Source organism: Carassius gibelio, chromosome A2 (genome assembly GCF_023724105.1).
Source record: "Carassius gibelio isolate Cgi1373 ecotype wild population from Czech Republic chromosome A2, carGib1.2-hapl.c, whole genome shotgun sequence".
Taxonomy (NCBI): Eukaryota; Metazoa; Chordata; class Actinopteri; order Cypriniformes; family Cyprinidae; genus Carassius; species Carassius gibelio.
The window spans coordinates 2,157,893-2,181,838 of record NC_068372.1 but is presented as its reverse complement, the minus strand read 5'-3'; the positions used below and the strand labels follow the sequence as shown (position 1 = coordinate 2,181,838).

Here is a 23,946-nt window from a genome sequence, read left to right as displayed (position 1 = left end):
GACCTTTGTGATGTTAAATTGCGAAGGTTTTGAGTTTTCGTCAAGGGGTGTGTCCCTGGCGGCCTGACAAAATTTGATGTTTCGCCATGAAACAGGAAGTTGCTGTAACTCAGGCATGCAATGTCTGGTCTAGATACATACTAATACATGCTAGCAACACTTAGCTTAGTGCTAAAGCATTCTAATAATGTAGTGAAAAAGGAAGTTGCTGTGACTCAGGCAAGCAATGTCCGATCTTCCCCAAACTGCACATGTGTGATAGGTGTTCTGTCCTGAACAAAAACCCATGAAAAAATTCAGTTATAGTCATAGCGCCACCTGCTGGTAACAGGAAGTTACATAGTTAACACTGTTATAGACTCCTAGGAACATATTATAAAAGTGTAAACAAGTGTTAAATAGGCTGGCAACATACTAGATACATACTAATACATGTTAGCAACACTTAGCTTAGTGCTAAAGCATGCTAATAATGTAGTGAAAAAGGAAGTTGCTGTAAAAAAGGCAAGTAATGTATGATCTTCCCCAAACTTCACACATGTGATAGAAGTTCTGTCCTGAACAAACAACCATGACCAAATTCAGTTATAGTCATAGCGCCACCTGCTGGTAACAGGAAGTGACATGGTTAACACTATTAAAGACTCCCAGGAACATATTAAAACGTGTTAACAAGTGTTAAATAGGCTGGCAACATACTAGATACATACTAATACATGCTAGCAACACTTAGCTTAGTGCTAAAGCATGCTAATAATGTAGTGAAAAAGGAAAATGCTGTAACTCAGGCAAGCAATGTCCGATCTTCCCCAAACTTCACACGTGTGATAGGTTTCCTGTTCTGAACAAACACCCATGACCAAATTCAGTTATAGTCATAGTGCCACCTGCTGGTAACAGGAAGTGACTAGGTTAACACTGTTATGGACTTCTAAGAACAAATTAAAAAGTGTCAATAAGTGTTAAATAGGCTGACAGCATGCTAGAAACATAACGAAAGATGCTAGCAACACTTAGCTAAGTGTTAAAGCATTCTACTAAGGCAGTGAAAAAGGAAGTTGCTGTAACTCAGGCAAGCAATGTCCAATCTTCCCCAAACTTCACACATTTGACAAGGGTCCTGTCCTGAATACATCAACATGCCCAGATTCGGTTATAGTCATAGCGCCACCCGTGGTAACAGGAAGTGGCATGTTAACACTGTTACAGACTCCTAGGAACATATTAAAAAGTGTCAAAAGTGTTAAATAGGCTGGCAACCTACTAGATACATACTAATATATGCTAGCAACACTTAGCTAAGTGCTAAAGCATGCTACTAATGTAGTGAATAAGGAAGTTGCTGTAACTCAGGCTAGCAACGTCCGATCTGCCCCAAACTTCACACGTTTGACAAGGGTCCTGTCCTGAATACATCAACATGCCCAGATTCGGTTTTAGTCATAGCGCCACCTGCTGGCAACAGGGAGTGTCATGTTTAACAATTTTATGAACTATTAGCAACACAATAAAATATGCCATTGTGTGCTAATCATGCTAGAAATATTTTCAAACATTCTAACAACACTTACTATGTGCTAAAGGATGCTATTAATATTATGAAATAGGAAGTTTTTGTAACTAATGCATACAATTCCCAATCTGACCCAAAATTCACGTTTTATAAGAGTCCTGGCCTGAACACAACTAAAGGCCAATATTCAATTATAAGTATAGCGCCACCTGCTGGCAAGAGGGATGACTTATTTCATACTAACTTAAACATGAGATGTCTGATCTGCCTGAAACTTTGCATGTTTGGTAAGAGTCCTGGCCTAAATACATTAACATGGCGATATTCAGTTATAATCATAACGCCACCTGTTGGCAGCAGGAAATGTGGCAAAAAATATTTATTATTTTATAAGCATATGGCCCAAATTTCACGGTTCCTCCTATGGGCACCGGGTGGTGGTGAGCCCGGGTGTGAGGGCCCATTCATCGCTGCTTGCAGCTTTAATTAGGGCCCGAGCACCGATGGTGCGAGGACCCTCTTGGAATTGCTCTGTTTATTATTAGGGCCCGAGCACCGATGGTGCGAGGACCCTCTTGGAATTGCTCCGTTTATTATTATTATAATATTATTATATATTACTCCGCTTCTCCAAAATCAATCGCATTTTTGAGGGCCTAAACATGCTCAAAAAGTCATGAAACTTTGCACACACCTCAGAACTGGCGAAAATTTACGTCTGATATGGGTTTCAGAAGTGGGTGTGGCAAAATGGCTCGACAGCACCACCTATAGACGTTCAACGGTGTGCGCCTCGAGCTATATTTCACGTACATGCACGGAAATTGGCACACACATATAACACACCAATACCTACAAAAAAGACTCTTGGACCAAAATTCTAAACCCAACAGGAAGTCGGTTATTTTTAATTTTATCAGGAAATTTTGTGTCATTTTTGTCACTTCCATGCGTTGTATTTTAACGAACTCCTCCTAGAGATTTACTCAGATCAACACCAAATTTGGTATCGCTAATCTAAAGGCCTTTGCGATGTTAAATTGCGATGATTTTGAGTTTTCGTTAATGGGCGTGTCCGTGGCGGCCTGGCGAATTTCGTTGATTCGCCATGAAAAATTCAGTTGCTATAACTCAGACATACAATGTCCAATATGCCCAATATTTCATATGTTTAATAAGACTCCTGGCCTGAACTTATTTACATGCCCATATTCAGTTATAGTCATAGCGCCACCTATAGGCAACATGAAGTGACATATTTTACACTTCGACAGACTGCTCCTAGAAATTTTTTGACATCAATGTCTTTTTTATGGTCAGTCTAATCTAAAGGCCTGTGCAATGTTAAATTGTGAAGATCTTGAGTTTTCGTTAAGGGGCGTGTCCATTACGTCGTGACAAAGTTCAAAGTCTCGCCAAGGGAATAAAAGTTGTTGTAACTCAGGCATAAAATGTCAGATCTTCCCCAAACTTCACGTTTGATCAGAGTCCTGACCTGAACACATCTGAAGGACAATATTCCATCGGGTGTGGCAAAATGGCTCGATAGCGCCACCTATACACTTTCAACAGAGTGCACCTCGAGCTATGTTTCACGTACAAGTACAAAAATCGGTACACACATGTAACACACCAATACCTACAAAAAAGTATCTTGGTATGACATCTGAATCCCAACAGGAAGTCAGTTATTTAGAATTTTCTCTGCAAAATTGGTGTTGTTTTTGCCATTTTCAGGGGTTGTACTTTAACGAACTCCTCCTAGAGATTTATTCAGATCAACACCAAGCTTGGTCAGTGTAATCTAAAGCCATTTGCGATGTTAAATTGCGAAGGACTTGAGGTTTCGTTAAAGGGCGTGTCCATGGCGGCCTGACAAATTTCGATGTTTCGCCATGAAAAAGGAAGTTGCTGTAACTCAGACATACAATGTCCAATCTGCCCCAAACTTCACATGTTGGATGAGACTCTTGACCTGAACAGATCTACATGCCCATATTCAGTTATAGTCATAGCGCCACCTATTGGTAACTCAGGCATAATTTTTTTGATCAACCCCAAACTTCACATGTTTGATAAGAGTCCTGCCCTGAACACATCTGAAGGCCAATAGTCCATTATAATGAGAGCACCACCTGCTGGCAACACAAAGATTGGCACAAATATGGAGTAAACTTTAATATATTCCACTTATATTTATGAGTTTAAATGCATGTTTCTCACCGTTCACCTATTTACTAAAGCCACTCGCTGCCGGTGAGCCTGTGTGCGAGGGCCGTTCATCGCTGCGTGCAGCTTTAATTAGGGCTCAAGCCCGAAGGGGCGAAGAGCCCCATTGTTCCTCTAAGGATTATTCTTCTTCTTATTATTATTATTTTTTTTTTATTAAACCTTCCGGGGGTTTTTAGGGGCCTTAACATGCTCAAAAACTCTTGAAAATTGGCACACACATTGGAATCTGCAGCCATCAGGACGCTGCAGAGGCTGGGACCCGGGCGTGGCACAGGGACTCTACATAGCCCCCTGGAACACCTTCAGAAATCTTGAACCATAGCTCACACACACTTGCATGTATTTATATGAAACTCGGTACACTTATAGATCTCATTGAGCTGAACAACTTTCACACTTTATGTCACGGGCTCCGCCCAACAGGAAGTCAGCTATTCAGGGCTGTTTAAAAAAAGCATGTTCTGGAATTTGAAATACTCCTCTGAGAGTTTCAAACCGTTCACCACAAAACTCGGTGAACATGATCTCAAGACATTGGGGATGAAAAATTGCGAGGGGATTTTTGATATCTCGAACGATTTGCCCATGGCGAGGCGTGGAAATTATGACGAGAAATGAGAAACAGGAAATGTCTAATAACAATCACATACATTTCCTGAATTTGATCAAACTTCATTGGTTTGTTCGTTGTATGATACCGATCGTATATATGTGATTATTAAGAGTCAACGTTATAGCGCCACCACCTGACAGCAGGAAGTGAGTCATTTTCAAAATGTTTTGAATTCAGCATCTTATTTTTACTCGATTTACTTAAAACTTCATCAGAATAATGACAAAACACGGCCGATGTAAATCTGTTGTGGGGATATTGATATCTAATATGGCGTTGCCATGGCAACGTGTCAAACTTGAATGTTCTGTTATGGTGAGTTTGAGGCAGATAACAAGCTCAGATTTACATGAAACTCAAAACACATATCAGTATAAGTGATAGCTAGACAATGGCAAAAGCTTTTAAAAGGGCGTGAAGGAGGCACGCTATAGCATCCTTTTGTCAAAAGTGGGGGGGTTAGTTTTAGCTACAGACACCAAACTTGGTACATAAATTGTTCTTATCAAGACGGACAACTTTCTAGTTCACAGTCATCAGCTACGACCAACAGGAAGTCGGCTATTTTGATTTGAATATGTATTTTTTTTTTTTTATTGAGCTGTGATTTAATGCATACTCCTCAGAGGAAATGTTCACTATACTCACCAAACTTTGTCTACATGTTGCAAAAACATTGAGGAACTTAAATTGCGAACGGATTTTGGTTAGCTTGAACCGTTTTGTCGTGGTGATTTTTTTAAATGACAGTAAAAAGGGAATCATTAATTGTCTTGTATTTTTAAATTGCAGCTTCAAAACACTTAAAAAATTTTTTTCATAAAGAGATCAAATCGTTCTGAGGACATATGCATAGTTTCATGACTTTACAACACTGTATGATTAAAAGAAAATTTAAAAAACTGTCAGACATCTCAACTCCCTCTGTTTGAGGAATGTATGTGTGTGTGTGTGTGTGTGTGTGTGTGTGTGTGTGTGTGTGTGTGTGTGTGTGTGTGTGAGTGGGGGATGGGCATGAGCTGAGTGGCAGACACAATGAGAGAGAGAAAGAGAGAGAGAGAGACTTAATCATCTCTTTAATCACCAGAAATTTGTATTTTATTTTAAATTGTTATTTTTTTGTTGTCGTTGCTAACTGTGCTGTTTTCATTACAGCTTAAGAAATCTCTGAGGCCTTATCCTTTTCTGACAGTTTCAGGAATTAAAAACAAAATTCTAAAAATACTTATTTGTGCTGCAAAAATAATTTCAACTCATTTGATACTGACCTATTCCATCCTGTGACATGTATCTAAATTTAAAAATTTAAAAATCTCAGGGATGTAACAGTAAAACTGTTCAGCTCACAGATCAAGACTAAACTGCTTTCACAAATGCTTATAAGTCATTAAAGGATTTAATAACACTGTAAAATAATGTCTAATTTATTAACATTAGTAAATGCATTGGTAACACTTTATAATAACTGCACTCATTAGTAAATAATCAGTTCATGCTTTATAAAGTCTTGTCCCAACATTAATAGTCATTAGTAAGCATCTTATAAATACAGCTATAAATAGCTTGTTCTTGGTTTATAAGCACATTTATTAAAAAGGAGAGTAAAGAGTCAGTTATCGTCCTATGAAAAATAAAAAAATAAAAATAAACAAACAACAACACTGATTGATACATAACTCAGAAATGTTATTGTGGATTTATGATCAAATCAGCCTGTAAATGAATTCATACTCCTCCAAGAAGACACAAGTAGTTCACCAAACTTTTTCAACATGATGCCAATATACTGAGATGTTAAATTGTGAATGGGTTTAGGATAGCTTAAATGTTGTGGCCATATTTTACTATATCTTTAAAATTTTTCATTCCAACTCTTCATAATTTTTTATATACGTAGAAGTCATCATTTGAAGGAAGCACAGTAAGTTTCATAGCTTTATCATTTTCAAGAGCCAGCATAAAATTAAAACTATCATAACTTATAAATCAAGCTTGAAATTCTTAGTACCAATAATGGCCACCAGATGGAGATATAGGATTACTTTTAAATAATTATTGTAGAAACGAGTATGATTTAAATCATTTATAGAAATCTTTCAAAGAAAAATAATATGTATTTTATGTATTTTACTGATAAAATGACCCTCACTTAATTAGAATAACATGCTGAAGTATTGTGAAATACTGTATATTAAGAATAATTCTTTATAGGCTTTATGGACAGATACGTTTTGAGTGACTTGGAGGTTCAGCACCACATCCCCTTTTACCACTGTTTAAAGAATTTATCTTACAGAACAGGTGCGAATGAATTTTGGATAGCTTGAATGGTTTTGTCATGGTGATTTTTTTTAAATAACAGTAAAAAAAGGAACCAGTAAATGTATTTTATTTTTTTAAAGTGCAGCTTCTAAAAACTTTAAAAAATGTACACATAGAAGAAATATGAAATATGGAAATATGCATAGTTTCATGACTATACAACACTATATGGATGATAGAAAATTAAAAGACTATCATACATCTGATGTCACTCTGTCCCTCTGTCACCGTGGGTAATGTGTGTGTGTGTGTTAAGTGAATTAGGTGTGAAACTATCAGGGAGCATTTAGTCTCCAGCGCCAACATTTTACAGAACTGCCACTTTCCTGGAGTCTCCAGAATTACTCGGTGTCAGGTTCTGAGAGATCTAAGATTCCAAAAAATTATTTAATTAGAATACCATGAAGTATTGTGAAATACTATATATTAAGACTTTATATATAGGCTTCATGAACAGATTGGGGTGACTCGTGAAGGACCAGCACCACCTCCTCTTGTCCGATGGTTTGAGGAATATATCTTACAGAATCCGGGATTAAGATTTAGGAGCTCATTTTTATTCCGCCTCCTTTCCTGAAAGTCTGTCTTGCAGAATTGACAAAAAATTAATCTTGACATTAATTCCTAATTATTTTGCAGTTCTTTTTGTCAGTTCTTCTTGACCTATTTTTTTCTTCTTCTTTTCTGACCTCATGACCCAGTCAGCATTTTTTGTACAATGGTCAAGTCTTAACTTATCCATTTCTGTATTGCATTTGTGTTTGATATTTCTCATGGGCTTTACAGTTTGAGTTAAAACTCTTTTTTAGCGCATTTCATCTGTAAAAGAAAACATGCCCAATAATTCTGCACACATGAATATAAGGAGTTTTTCTCTTCCAGCTTTCCTGGACTATTGTATAGCACTCATAAATGATTAAATACAAAATAATGGTAGTTATTAAGATTGATATGGTTTGGAATTGGTAAAATGTGCTTGGAAAAAAATCACAATAAAACAATGTTTTAATGTTTAAGTTTGGAATATTAACTGACATGAATGAATGCTATATAAATATTGTACATGTTAACATAATGCTTATAATTGAAATCTTATTGTAAAGTGTTACTAAAGTTATATATATATTCTTTGAATTGTTCTGTGAATGTGATTTTAAAGTCTAGATGATTCGGATTAACCCTTTAACTGCCGTATCCTTTAAAACCTCACTGCCAGAGGGATATTGTGAATGCATGTGCCCGCTGGGCACAGTTTACCTGATGCCACCGGGGTGGCGATGGCATTGGTGGCTTGAGCCCGCCATCGCTGCTTGCAGCTTTAATTATTATTATTATTATTATTCAAGGTTTCGGGGGCTTTTGGGGCCCTTAACATGCTTGAAAACTCTTGAAAATTGGCACACACCTTGGAACCTGCGGCCATTACGGCCAGGCAGAGACTGATACACGGGCATGGCACAGGGGCTCTACAGCGCCCCCTGGAATATGAAGGGCCATATATCATACATACTAGCACGTAGACGTACGAAACTCGGTACACATATAGATCTCATTAATACAAACAACTTTCGTATTTCATTTTATAGGCTCCGCCCAACATGATGTTGGCTACTTAGGGTTTATTATTCGTATTTTCCGTCAAAGTTTTGGGGGCCTTTGGGGCCCTCAACATACTCAAAACTCTTGAAAATTTGCACACACCTTGGAATATGTGGCCTTTAGGAGCCTGCAGAGGCTGAAACCCGGGCGTGTTACAGGGGCTCTTCATCGCCCCCTAGAACACAGTCAGATATCTTGATGTATAGCTCACACACACTTGTACATATTAATATGAAACTCAGTACACATATAGATCTCAATGTGCCGAACAACTTTCGTATTGCATGTCATAGGCTCCGCCCAACAGGAAGTCAGCTATTTAGAGTTATGTAAAAAATGCATGTTCTGGAATTTGAAATAGGTTTTTTAGACGATTGCCACCAAACTCGGTCAACATGATCTCAAGAAATTGGGGATGAAAAATTGCCAGGGGATTTTTGATATCTCGAACGGTTTGCTCATGGCGAGGTGTTGAAATTATGGCGAGAAATGAGAAACAGGACGTGTCTAATAGCATCCACATACACTACCTGATTTTAATCAAACTTCATCAGATTATTTGATGTATAATGTCGGTCGCATATATGTGACTATTAGGAGTCAAATTTATAGCGCCACCAACTGGCAGAAGGAAGTGTGTCATTTTCAAAATGATTTAAATTCAGCATCTTATTATTACTCTATTTGCTTCAAACTTCATCAGAATAATGTTAAAACACAGCCGATATAAATCTGCAAGGGGGATATTGATATATAAAAATATTGTTGCTGCGGCAACATGTCAAACTGGAATACTTCTCAGGTGATTTTGAGGCATATAACATACTTAGAATTTCACGAAACTCGGAACACACATCAGTATTTCTGATAGCTAGAAACTGGCGTGGAAGAGGCACTCTATATAACTCTATATATACTCCATTATAACACAACAAGAGCCAATGTCAATACTGGTGAAAATCAGATGGTCAACTCTGTTTTCTCTCAGGTACATCGCAATGCAAGGTTCACAGAGAACATAACTCTCAGCAACATAGTCCATATCAACAACACACATATATCTTGAATATTTTGAGTAGTAGGATTATAAAAAATACAGGTGCTGGTCATATAATTATAATATTTATTTCAATAATTCCATTCAAAAAGTGAAACTTGTATATTATATTAATTCATTACACACAAACTGACATTTTTCAATTGTTTATTTCTTTAAATTTTGATTATTATTACTGGCAACAAAGGCAAAATCCCAAATTCTTTATCTCAGAAAATTAGAATATTACTTAAGTCTAATACAAAAAAGGATTTTTAGAAATCTTGGCCAACTGAAAAGTATGAACATGAAAAGTATGAGCATGTACAGCACTCAATACTTAGTTGTGTCTCCTTTTGCCTGAATTACTGCAGCAATGCGGCGTGGCATGGAGTCGATCAGTCTGTAGCACTGCTGAGGTGTTATGAGAGCCCAGGTTGCTCTGATATTGGCCTTCAACTCTTCTGCATTGTTTGTTCTGGCATATCGCATCTTCCGCTTCCACATTTTTTTTTTTCGATTTTGTTTCACAATCCTCTCTAGGTTGCGGTTATTCCTATTGCCTGTTAGTGAAAGTGTAGTGAAAGTGACATTCAGCCAAGTATGGTGACCCATACTCAGAATTTGTGCTCTGCATTTAACCCATCCAAAGTGCACACACACAGAGCAGTGAACACACACACACACACTGTGAACACACACCCGGAGCAGTGGGCAGCCATTTAGAGAAGGGTCTGGCTGCAGACTTTCACTTGCACTCTCAGACTTGCATTCTCAGACTTGCACTCCCAGACACTTGTGCTTCCGCTAGTGACGTCACTTGCAGTCTTTATTATTATTATTTTTTTTTCTATTTATTGATAACTTTTTTTTTGAATCTTTCAACATTTTACAACAGTAGCCAGGTGGTGAAGACAAGAAAAAAGAAACTAAATTACAATGTCACTTGCAATCGCTACTTGCATTCTCCACTACCTATGACGTCACTTGCAATCAACACAAATCGTGCATGTTGCCAATGGAGACAAGAAGCTGTGGTGGTGATTGATTAAACGATTAAAACTAAATTAGTAGGCCTACTACTATACACAAAGTTTTTCGTTAAGCGTTTTCCTCCTGTAGAAAAAAACAAACACTTAATATGGCATAATGTATTGGGATACGTTAACTTCAATGAAAAGACCAAATTCGATATATAGTTATTATTTAATGTACAATAAGGCAAGCAGATGGCTATGAACACAATGCAAGCACTTAGTGTGGCCTAATAACAGACTAAGATGATAAAGACAATTCAGTAGGCATAGCCTATATGTCTTGTTGTTGACTCAAAGTACATACAGACCAGCAAATATGAACGTGCATTATGAAATGTATTAAGTGATTTTAAAAGGATCAGCTCAATACAGGCAGGCAGACGAGTACAGAACGCAGTGCGTTAAATTGTACATTAAACGTTTTCCTCCTATAGAAAATCATTATAAATAAAACACATAATGTAGCTTAATGGACAAAGACAGTGATATAGACAAGTTGTAGACAGTTTATTCTATATGGAAAAATGCTTAACGCAAAACTTTGCGCGTTGCGTTTATTCACCACCACAGCTTCTTGTCTCCATTGGCAACCAGCACGATTTGTGTCGATTGCAAGTGTCACAGGTAGCAGAGAGTGAAAGTAGCGATTGCAGGTGACATTGTAATTTAGTTTTTTTTTTTCTTGTCTTCGCCACCTGGCTACTGTTATAAAATGTTGGGAAATTCAAACAAAACGTAAAAAAAATCAATAAAATAAAAACTGCAAGTGACATCACTAACGGAAGTGCAAGTGTCTGAGAGTGCAAGTCTGAGAATGCAAGTGCAAGTCTTTCAGCCAGACCCTCTTGGCCATGCTGCGGTGCCCGGGGAGCAGTTGGGGGTTCGATGCCTTGCTCAAACGTGAGGACGTGAGGACGTTTTATTAATCCATCCATTCTTTTCAGTTTCAGTGATTTAGCTAAATTATGGCCAATTTTTTGTTTAATTTATTTGTTTCTTGTTTTAGTTAGGCCTAAATAATGGGAGAAAAGTTATACAGTGCCATTTTACTAAAATAGATTAAATAATTCATAAAATGCAACAAAAAGTGTACAAACAGATATCTTTTCCCCAAGCAGTTCTCTGTCAAAATAAGCTACAGGTAATGAATAACAAAGTATGTGCATGTCAAAAATGCATGCTGTTTTATTAAAGGATTTTAAAATATAAATTAAAAATGTACTTGTTGCAAACATAGGTCTAATATGTGGGACTATTGACATGAAGTCATCAAATGTAACACATCGGCCAGGCAAAGCTGATGGCTATTTGCTAAAATGTGCTTTGATGCGTTTGTTTGATAACGTGTGGTTAAAGCGCCACTCAGCGGTCAAAATCTGCAAATGCAATTTGCAGACCCGGCACTCGTGGCAGTAGAAAGCACACTCTGGTTGGCCACCTACTGTTTATATATACATATGACCCTTAAGTCGCTTGGGTATACTGTATAGCCAAAAATACATTGTATGGTTCAAAATGATTAGGACATTAAGTAAAGATCATGTTCCATGAAGATATTTTGTAAATTTTCTTACTGTAAATATATCAAAATTTCATTTTTGATTAATATTAAGCATTGCTAAGGACTTCATTTGGACAACTTATAGGCAATTTTCTTCATTTTTATTGTTGTATCTTATCCAAATATTGTCCTACCCTAACAAACCTAACTAATCAATGGAAAAAGTATCCGTTCAGATTTTCAGAATTGAAAAATTGAGATTCCACCATTTTTCCATGTTCCACTGTTCTTCCCTCAACTTAGACGAGTTGATACGTACCTCTACCGTCTGAGTGTGTGCACTCAATTGCTGTAGCGAGCAGCGGCCATATGCTAGCATTTAGCTTAGCACTATTCATTCCTTAGGATCCAAGTTTTCAGGAATGATGATATTAGTGCACAGAGGTCAAAGTGCTGCAAAGTGCTCTTTCACCACACATTATAGGCATCATTTTTATCTGCTTAGGAAATCCCACTGTTTATTTTGTATCACCATACTTAATTGTGCAACTGCTCATGTAGCCCTCTTTAAATAGGGAAAACACAGAAGTGTTTGGTAGCTTTTAAATTCATCCCTGTTTGGATCCTAGGAATGAATGGTGCTAAACTAAACACTAGCATAGTGGCGCAGCACGCTACAGTGATTGAGTGCACACACTGAGATGGGAGAAGTATGTATCAACTCGACTAAGTTAAGGGAAGAACATAGTTGAATATGGAAAAACGGTGGTGTTTTCTCATTAATGTGATGGGGGGCCCTGCAATAAGTCATACCCCCAGGCCCAGTGAGGTCTTAATACAGCCCTGCATACATTTCTTTTTTTTTCATAGCTTGAATTATAAGGGAATTCTGACTGCATTCTTTTAAGCTTCATCGCGCAGTGAATGCTTCTGGAGTCTCAAGATATGTTTTTTGTTTGTTTTTTTGCAAAGTCAGTGACATACTTGCTCTACTCTAGCTCTCCTATCATCTCTCAGTCCCTGACAGCTCTCCTATCATCTCTCAGTCCCTGACAGACACACATACAGCTCAATGATATTATTTCAGGGGAATGTATTTACATTCTAATCAAGGAAAAATCATACCTTCTGTTGTCTTTTTTTTTAAACAACTTCAAAAGTTGCTCTTGAGGCATTTTGCATGAAAAATGACAGAGACTTGCTTCAGCTTGTGGCAGCTTGTTGCAGTATCGACTTCTGATTGGCCAATCACCATTATTTAGTTCATGAATTATCATAAGTAGATAATTTAAATATTTAATTTACACAATAAATTTTAAATAATACACAACATTATTAATCTAAAGTGAATGGTTTGAGGGGGGGAGTTAATGAGCCCTGATTATATTGAAAGTTACATTTTTAAATGAAAATGAAAACATGATAGTTTCATAGAAATATGCATTCATATACTGTATGCTTCATTTTCACTGGAGGATTGTGATTGTTGATGATGGGTGAACGCAGTGAAAACTTAGGCTACAGTAGATGGGGAACCGTTTATTACTGCCCCATGATATTTTGTAAACTGTATTTATGACTAAAAACTGCTTAGTTTCAAAAATCTAATGATAAACACACACCTTTTCCTCTGTTTCTTGCTCTGCGCCACTGCGGTTTGAAAAAGAATGCGCTGAAAGACAGGGCGGGAGCCGACTGAAGTCTACTGCCATTTTCATATGTACATATTTCATATGAAATTTAAAGGGTACTGAGGCAATCACAAATTTGTGTACAGTTTATGGAGCTAACCGCTAAACTTTAGGGGAGCGGAGTAGTCAGTTTAGTGTCAGTGATAGATGGTCTTCAGTCATTAATAAATGATGCCATTATACAAATATAAAAATTATGAATACCTTTTGTTATAAAAAATATATTTTGTTTGTACATTAATTTAAAGATTGAATGAATGAATAATCCCACATAACATTAAAGTTTTTTAAATATACTTTTATATAGCAATGATTTCACAATCTTCAAATAAATGTAGAAACAACATAATGTGATGAAAAGATAAGATGGATTCAATTGCAAGTAAAAGTGAGTTTATTGGTAAATGCAGAAACAGAGATGATGATAATGAGATGAAACAATGTCCATTCAAGTCAAGTCAACCGTTATATAGCACATTTAAAAACAACAGAGGTTGAGCCAAAGTGCTTTACAAATTAATAAAAATTTAAAAACAGTAAAAAAAAAAAAAAAAAAAAAAAAAAACACACAACACATAATTCTATCAACATCAACACATAATTTATAATCTATTCAAAGGCTACAGAGAACAGATATGTCTTCAAGGAAGACTTAAAAATGGCTAAAGATGATGACCTCACATAGAGAGGAAGACTATTCCACAATTTCGGACCCCTCACCGAAAAAGTGTGGTCACCCTTAGATTTATAGCGGCAGCGAGGAACCGTCAGTAACAGTTGGTCAGAGGACCTTAGTGCTCTAGTCGGAGAGTAAGGATGCAAAAGATCACTGATGTACTTGGGAGCGAGGCCAGATAATGCTTTGTAAACAAACATCAAAATTTTGAAATCCACCCTAAATTTGACCGGGAGCCAGTGGAAGTTTCTCAGCGCTGGGGTAATGTGATCCTTTTTCCTTAATCCAAGTAACAGTCTGGCTGCAGCATTCTGAACAAGTTTCAAACGAGATAATGCATTTTGGGGCAAGCCACTGTACAGTGAATTACAATAACCTAACCTAGATGTAATAAATGAATGGATTACAATTTCCAAGTTACAAGGGGAAAGCAAAGATTTAATTTTAGCAATTTGTCTCAGTTGGTAAAAACTGCTTTTTACAACGGCACTAATCTGCTTGTTGAAAAGGGAGGAGTCAAAGATTACTCCAAGGTTCCTCACAGGGTCTTGTATGTTTGATGCTAACGGGCCTAGCTCGACAACTAGTCCAGGTTGACTGGACAAGGAGGATCCAAGAATCCGAACTTCCGTTTTGCTCTCATTTAATTGTAAAAAGTTACTTGCCAGCCACTGTTTTATATCTTTAAAACAATTTAATGCATTGTTAGATGCACGGTTCTTGTCTATACTCAAGGGAAAATAAAATTGGGAGTCGTCGGCATAGCAGTGATAGGATATACTATACTTCTGAAAGATGGACCTCAGGGGAAGCATGTACAATGAAAACAGAGGTCCCAAAATTGACCCCTGAGGGACACCACATTTTAACTGAGACGAAGCAGTCTCTTCTGCTTCGTCTAGGGAAGTAAACACTTAGTGACACAGGGACGCTGTAGTACAGCCCAGTCCAGACGTGAAGATCCCAAGAGATGAGTGAAGACGGCAGAGATCCAGACGTTTCGTCCCTAGACGAAGCAGAACAACAACGATCTGACAAAAGACAAGGTGAAAACAGAGGCTGTGTCCAAATTCAGGGTCTACATCCTCCTTATGATCCTTCCTACCCGGTTGAAGGAGGAGGGGTCCTCCGATGACCGCAAAACCCGGAAGTCGTTGTTTGTGAATTTGGACAGCCTACCGTTCTTTCAGTTCCCTCCCTTACCTGTTGCTCATATTCTGTCGCCTAGCAACTGTGACAGCGCTAAGCAAGAAGCGGGAAAATGGACTTTCAGACTGTCTTCTCTTTCGTCCCTAGAAGCGTTAAAAACAGCTTCAATCACTAACAAATTAGCTGTGTGTAAGGGGATATTCACACAGGCAGTAAGGAAGAACCTAGTTTACGAAAGTCATTTTTTTTTTACATATAAATGTACATATGTAAAAAAAAAAAAAAAAAAAAAAAAAACTGAAAAAATATATTTTTTTGAAAAGACAGTAAAACAGTAAAAAACTTACATCGAAAAGCATACTCCTCTCCCACTCCGCTACCGCTCGCTTCATCCACCATTACACTCTGCCGAAAAGAATTATGTGGGCCGCATTTGAAGGATCCTACAAATTTGGACAGCCTTCGTCGCGGTGCTGTGACGTAACATCCTTCAAATGAGTACTCCGAAGGATGTAGACCCTGAATTTGGACACAACCAGAGAGACTAAATAGACAGCGCTGACCATCTGCAGCTGGTGTGCTGATCAATCATGATAGGGGTGCTGATCAGCCCAGTGATCAGCGGCTCCACCCACCCACACACACACACACACACACACCAACACAGACGAGAGAGAGACGGTGAATTCATGAACTGTGATACATAAAGACAATATATTTTTAATATTTGTTTAATGGCATCTTTTTTATGACTGAAGGCGGCTATCACTGATACCAATACTATTGATTTCTCTAGGATTTTTTATTTATTTTACTAATATTTAACTATGACTATAGCCATTTTTACAGTATGATTTATTACACTTAAAAAAATCTAATTAAGCCTTTAACTGGAAGCTCTCTCAATTAGTGTTTTAGACTTTAAGGAAATAAAAAATCCATATGCAAAAACTCATTTATTGTTTTGCCTGGTTGCCGTGTGGCTTTTGGGTTTTACCTGCTACTCATGAAGTAAATATCTGTTGTTGTTGAATGTTTAATTGTCCACAATTCCATATGGCCTATTGAAGGCTTGCACTTGTGCTGCATCTGAAAGTTTTCTAATCCAGGGTCTGGGTTCAGCACAATTTCTGGTTGCACTGAGATGAGAGTATTATCTGTCCATGCTGTTGATGGAAAACAGTGTGTTACCTATTTATGAACCCACTCGTCACTTACACATTACAAAACTGCAACCATAGAATCACAAAATATTGTTTAGTCATTAAAAGTAAAGAGATGTGACATACAGCCAAGTATGGTGACCAATTTGTGCTCTGCATTTAACTCATCCAAAGTGCGCGCACGCACACACACACACACACACACACGTTCGTTTTTGTGAAAAGTGGGGACATCCCATGGTTTTTAAACTGTACAAACTGTATATTGAATGGCCCTACACCAACCCTACATCTAATCCTTACCCTCACAGGAAACTTTGTGCATTTTTACTTTCTCCCAAAAAAAAAAAACTGTGTTTTAAAAAATGGGGACATGGGTTATGTCCTCATAAGTCAACCTCTCCTTGTAATACCAGTGTCATACCCATGTCATTATAAAAAGTTGTGTCCTGATATGTCACTCACTCACACACACATATTATGCTGCGGCGCCAGGCAAGCAGTTGGGGGATCAGTGCTTTACTCAAGGGCACCTCAGTCGTGGTATTACCAGCCCAAGACTCAAACCCACAACCTTAGGGTTAGGAGTCAAATCTTTTAACCACTAGGCCACAACTTCTACCGTACAGTTCACTGAAAATGAAAATGTTCGAAACAACTCTGGACCCCAGTGATTTTTATTGCATGAACTCAAAACACTGAGATAATTTTGAAAATATCATACATGTGCTTACATGTTTGGAATGACATAAGAGAAAATGATAATGGTCTGTCTAGTCTTATGAATGTTATAACATAAAAGTCTTCTCGTTCTAACACACCAATTTAAGTTAATGTGTCTTACCTAACCTTTTTGAATTGTATTTATATTTTTTAAAGAAACAATGCACTTTATCCAGATTAACATAACATATATTGCGCAGCCCATATGTAAAAATCTGGGTGTGTGCCACACCTTTCACAAATGTCTGATGCACTGAAAACCATGGACAGTACAAAGAACACAAAACTACTTGGTTGATGAATCATTGGGTATCATGGGGACACCTAGTGACTAAATTCCAATACTGCAATAATACAAATTTGGAACACATTTTTGTGAATAGCCACATAGTTGTTGAACATGAGATTAAGTCACTGAAGTATCTGTAATTTCTCCCTCTTCTAGTTGAAATCAAAGGAAAAGGTCACAGTTCAGAGTACAAATGGGAGCATAAGGAGAGGAGCCATCACAGCAAAGAATTCAAGTGGGATAAAGACCGAAGCAGCAATCGAAAGTCCTTGCATCGTCGTGACAGCAAAGACAGAGAACCAAATGGCACTGAAGCCTTATCTCGACATGACAGCAAAGACTGTGGATATAGTAATGTTGAGCCATTAGCCAGAAGGGACAGCAAGGACAGGGGATATAACTGCCCAGAGCTGCCTCCCCGACAACAGAGCAAAGATGAGGCACTGCCTCATCGAGAGAGGAAAGACAAGGGATGCAATAATGCAGAACCTTTTGCCAGGCATGACAGTAAAGAGCGAGGTTGTGTTGATCCAGAGCACTTGCCCAGACAAGACAGTAAAGATCTTCTTAAAAATGGCCCAGACCACAGATGTGCCAGCCGAGAGATTGTTTGCCATGGGACAGACCTTCTTCCCAGACACGCAAATAAAGATCTGTGTAGAGCAGGCTTGGAGCGTCAACGGGATAAAGATGGTGACAAGCATGTCATAGAATCTGGGAAGGACAAGGAGAAAAACAACCACAGTGCTGACAGCCGGAGGGGGAGCAAGGAAAGGATCATCAATGGTAATGAAGTCATGAGCAAATGGGACTGTAAAGATAAAGGAGTACACACAAATGAGACTTTACCCTGGTATGATGAGAAAGATAGAAGCAATTATAGCACAGAATCACCCAAAGCACAGGACAAAGATGCAAGGTCTGGATCTTCAGCCATGGCATTAACCACTCGGTCTGGACAATCCTCCACAAGTCCAAATATAATGTTGGGGAATTCAAACTCTGGTAAGAACAGAATAAGTTTTACAGCCCAGCTAAAAAAAATAGCACAACTAGTTAGTAACATGTCTTGAGTGCTGTCCCTGAGAAGAGTTGCTAATTTGATGAAGTTTCTGACCAACTTCTTTACCTACTTGGTCTTCAATCCTAGTATTCAGACTAGCTAAATCTAGACAAGCCCAATCAGCCTGGAAAGCTCGATTTGGCTGTTTTGAGTTTTAGCAATAACCAGCAAAAATTTGCCTGATTTACTCTGGAAAAACACAGAAATTCAAGCTTGTCAAGGCTGGTCTTTTTAGGTGGAAAAATATAACTGTCGTAACTGATGTTTCTTGTTCATTTGTAGGAATGTTCCTTGCAGAGCTGAAGATGGTTCCAAAGGTAGGACGGTCTTCTTCTTCTACAACAGTATCACCATCTCCAAAAGGCACACCTCAAAGACAGCCAGCTGATGTCCAACAGGTACCCATCTTTATAATGGTACTTATTTGTGCAGCTGTAAAATTACATAGACTTGACAACCTATGTTCTTTATATGTGCCCAATAGATCCCCCCTATGCCATGGTTGTATAGTGACAGCACCATGGTGGAGATGATCGAGAGGAAACAACGCCTCTGCCGGGAGATACGGTCTCGACAATGTCTTCCTGACCATAGCCCATGCAAGAAAGAAAGCCTGCCTACAATTCCCAGCTGGAAAAAAACTAACGTGGCAAAGAAGCACAGCCCACCCCCCTACCCTACTCAGACTACAGTCTTCTGGGACACAGCCATTTGAATTTGTGGATTTGTGAGCATTTTAGGGTCATGCTGTCTTTCATTATCAAGCAGGTTTGAACCCACCAAAAGGATATTACTGTAGCAATATTTCAGAGCTTGCAGTTTATGATGTTTTCGTAATATTGTTGATATTTAATATTTTTATATGCAATGTTCTTTAATGAGTTAGCATCAATAGATATTTTCTAAATTACAAACATTATCCATGCAAAGATTTTGTATGTGTTGCTGCCATTTTTTTTTTTTACCTCGCAATGCACAATCTATACCTTTTCATCCAGCTTGTACTTGCCTTTCTATTTTAATAACTCTGAAAATGACGTTTCTGTGGTATTTTACCATACTTAATGAAGTCTAATTAAACACTGGACATTGTGGTGATTGGATTAGGGCTAGCTTCATTCTAGCTGTCTTTGCACACATTATTAGATCATTTATTTGAATGTCTTATTTGAGTGTTCCTGTAGCTCAATTGGTAGAGTGTAGTTCTATCAAGTGCAAGGTTGGGGGTTCGATTCCCCGGGAACACATGATAGGTAAAAAATGATAGCCTGAATGCACTGTAAGTCGCTTTGGATAAAAGCGTCTGCTAAATGCATAAATTTTATTTAATTTCTAACATAAACAGATCAAGAATTTCTCAAAAGCCTTCAGAAAGGTTTCATTTTTTTTAACCACATTCTCATTTGCTCTGCCTTTGATTTCTTTAGTCATTTAAAGTGAGTAGTAATTTTCAGAGTATGACTGATTTAAGATCAGGTCATTGCACATAGTAAAAGGTTATGTTTTTTTTCTTCTGTGTAATACAGAAAATTTCTCCTTTATGGGATGTTGTAACAGCTCTGTGTGTACATGACGTACAGGTGTAAATCTCGAGGGACAGCCATCTCCTCTTTGGGTCTGTGGCAATAGCTGGCGGATGACATTAAGAATCCTTTGAGAAGTGCACAGATAGTCACCCAGAGATGAATGACAGTCTGTAATATATATATATGTTTTTGTTTATTTTTTAAAATCTCAGCATTTTTAAGTATTGTGTACATGGACTGATAATTGTAAAATGAGATGATTTTGTGTAATTGTCTTGTGAAGAATGGCTGTGCCATAATTTACCATAAGTTATCGGAGTAGATTTGGATTTGGAATTGAAAATTCAGACAGACACAACTGTCTGTATTAGCAAAACAAACCAATGACCAGTAGCTCTCAGCTATTTGCAAGTATATAGGACCTATGGCTTCAAGGCCAGGTAACAGGGATTATGGCTGCATAAACAAAGAGGCTGTACAAAAGAGCTGCAATTCCACAATCCTCTGTCACATATTACCTAACTGGATACCCACTGTTGTCCCTCTACCTCAACCTCTCAAATCAGTTCAAGTAGTCATTCATTTGCACAACCAATGCACCATCTGCATTGCCAAAGTATTTGGATGTTGTAGTAAAATTTCCTCACCTCCCCAATTCCTCATTACTTCCATTGACCTCCATGTTTGAAATTGATGCCTGTACAAAATGTGTTGCTTTGGAGACCGGTACTCACTGTAACTGGGTCACACTGGGTGAACACAGTCGTAAAGACTGTAGACTAACCCCCTGAGAGAGTTATTGAGGATTGTTTGCTGGTTTACAAGCATTTTGGAGAAATACAATTATTAAATGTCTAAAATAGTATTTTAGACACTGTATAAAACAGATGGTCCATTTATTTAACTCATATGGTTGTGTGAGGTAGTCATAGGTTGGATGACAAGAGGAATAAACAACCGAGGTAGCACTTGGTATAGTCTCAAAAACATGGAGGTTACATGTTGTAGCCTGTTTTTTTTTATGTATGTGTGTCAAGCTACCACTATATGCAGATCACCAATAAACGTTGTAATTCACTCTCTTGTGGCTAGAGGCTGCAGTATGGAAAGTAACAATGAACAATCATCTTTGTATTTAAAATGTGCACTGTGACAAAAAGCCTATGTCCTTTGTTTTTACTGCACTGAGTGTTCGCTTAACTGTACAGTGCCATTAGTATGCTGATTGTCACAAGAGACTTTTCAAGATGAATAAACAAATATAAAATTTAAAATTCTGTAATGTACTTTGTCTCCTTCAGTTAGGTAAATTCATGTGACCTTCTTGAAAATTCCTATTGGCATTATGGCTGTCACCAGGCACTTGCACAGGTAGGGCTCAACCTGTGCAGAGCACATGCCCTTTTTGCCCTTACTCTCCAAAGTGCCCTTTCACGAGTTCACATCTACGTATATTAATACCGTAAGTTTATGCGTATTTGGCGTGCTGTCCGGGTGGAGGGCTCCGAGCTCGGGATGTGGCCCGAACCCAGAGTACTCCCCCCGGTTGTGGTAAGAGTAGATGGCTCTATAAGTGAGGAGAAATGGGGTGGAGGAGGGATACTGAAAACTGTCAATGAACAGAGATAGGTTCTGCTGTTATTTATACCTTGTCATGAGTTGATTACTGATTGGTCTCCACTTGTGTTAATCAGGTTAATGAACTGCGACTGTTCCTCCCGAACTTTGTTATAAAACAGCATTTCACAAGTTCACATCTACGTATATTAATACTGTAAGTTTATGCGTATTTGGCGTGCTGTCCGGGTGGAGGGCTCCGAGCTCGGGATGTGGCCCGAACCCAGAGTACTCCCCCCAAAAACAAGAGAGCAAAAGGACAGCCGCCAGACTACGAACCCCCCAAAACGCAGAGATTTGGCAGGCTGACGTTTTTAGAAGTATGGTCGTTTGACCAGGAGATCTCGCATTGCCTCTGGCAGAAGTAGAGGAGCAGGCAGGTCCTGTTGGTTAATAGTTGAGGAAAAAGCGGTTACGATGTCGGGAAGACGGGCTCCACCGTCTGCCTGCGAGGTGTAATGATATATTGACTAGATGCGTAATGTATCCGCTGGGAGGCTGAGGCTCGCTGGACAGATAGAGGAAACAAATTATATTCCTGCATCCGCTGGAAGACTGGCTCGCTGGATGAAGAACAGAAAGAGATGGATGCATACTGCGTCCACTGGGAGACTGAGGCTCGCTGGACGGGTAGAGGAATGAATAGGTATTTACTGCGTCCGCTGGGACACTAGTGCTCGTTGGACAGACAGAGGAAACCAATAGATATTACTGCATCCGCTGGGAGACTGAGGCTCGCTGGACAGATATGGGAGACGAATTATGTCCCTGCGTCCGCTGGAAGACTGGGCTTGCTGGACGAAGAACAGGAAGAGATGGATGCATACTGCGTCCGCTGAGAGACTAGTGCTCGCTGGACAGGCAGAGGAAAAAATATGTATTTACGGTGTCCCCTTGGAGACTGAGGCCCAATGGACAGGTAGAAGGAATTAGATAATTACTGCATCCGCTGAGAGACTAACGCTCGCTGGACGGACAGGGAAATCAATGGATATTTCTGACAAACAGTGGAAAAATAGATGTTATTGAGTCCGCTGTGAGACTAGTGCTCGCGGACTGATAGAGGAGACAAATAGGTATTTTCTGTGTCCGCTGGGAGGCTGAGGCTCGCTGGACAGACAGAGGAAAGAAAAATAATAATGAACAATAGATATTTACTGGGTCCGCTGGGAGACTGAGGCTCGCTGGACGGACAGTGGAATGAATAAATATTTACTGCGTCCGCTGAGAGACTGGTGCTCGCTGGACGGACAGTGGAAACGAATAAATATTTACTGCGTCCGCTGAGAGACTCATGCTCACTGGACGGAAAGTGGAAACGGATGAATATTTACTGCGTCCGCTGAGAGACTAGTGCTCGCTGGACGGACAGTGGAAATGGATAAATATTTACTGCGTCCTCTGAGAGACTGGTGCTCGCTGGACGGACAGTGGAAACGGATAAATATACTAGTGCTCGCTGGACGGACAGTGGAACGGATAAATATTTACTGCGTCCGCTGAGAGACTAGTGCTCGCTGGATGGACTTACTGCGTCCGCTGAGAGACTGGTGCTCGCTGGACGGGCAGTGGAAACGGATAAATATTTACTGCGTCCGCTGAGAGACTGGTGCTCGCTGGACGGACAGTGGAAACGGATAAATATTTACTGCGTCCGCTGAGAGACTGGTGCTCGCTGGACGGGCAGTGGAAACGAATAAATATTTACTGTGTCCGCTGAAAGACTCATTCTCGCTGGACGGACAGTGGAAACGGATAAATATTTACTGCGTCCGCTGAGAGACTCGTGCTCGCTGGACGGACAGTGGAAACGGATAAATATTTACTGCGTCCGCTGAGAGACTGGTGCTCGCTGGACGGGCAGTGGAAACGAATAAATATTTACTGCGTCCGCTGAGAGACTCGTTCTCGCTGGACGGACAGTGGAAACGGATAAATATTTACTGCTTCCGCTGAGAGACTGGTGCTCGCTGGACGGACAGTGGAAACGGAAACATATTTACTGCGTCCGCTGAGAGACTCGTGCTCGCTGGACGGGCAGTGGAAACAAATAAATATTTACTGCGTCCGCTGAGAGACTGGTGCTCGCTGGACGGACAGTGGAAACAAATAAATATTTACTGCGTCCGTTGAGAGACTGGTGCTCGCTGGACGGACAGTGGAAACAAATAAATATTTACTGCGTCCGTTGAGAGA

At 39.1% G+C, this 23,946-nt stretch overlaps 1 protein-coding gene across 1 annotated transcript in view; it reads left to right on the top strand.

Annotated features, from left to right (window-relative positions):
- Nucleotides 1-21,410, top strand: part of nyap2b (neuronal tyrosine-phosphorylated phosphoinositide-3-kinase adaptor 2b) — a 133,739-nt gene extending 112,329 nt beyond the window's left edge. Inside the window, exons 5-7 of the mRNA XM_052608632.1 lie at nucleotides 17,701-18,549; nucleotides 18,890-19,005; nucleotides 19,092-21,410. Coding sequence (XP_052464592.1) covers nucleotides 17,701-18,549; nucleotides 18,890-19,005; nucleotides 19,092-19,322 — 1,196 coding nt within the window. The 3' untranslated portion in view covers nucleotides 19,323-21,410. The remainder of the gene's footprint in view (nucleotides 1-17,700; nucleotides 18,550-18,889; nucleotides 19,006-19,091) is intronic.
- Nucleotides 21,411-23,946: the final 2,536 nt, after the last annotated feature.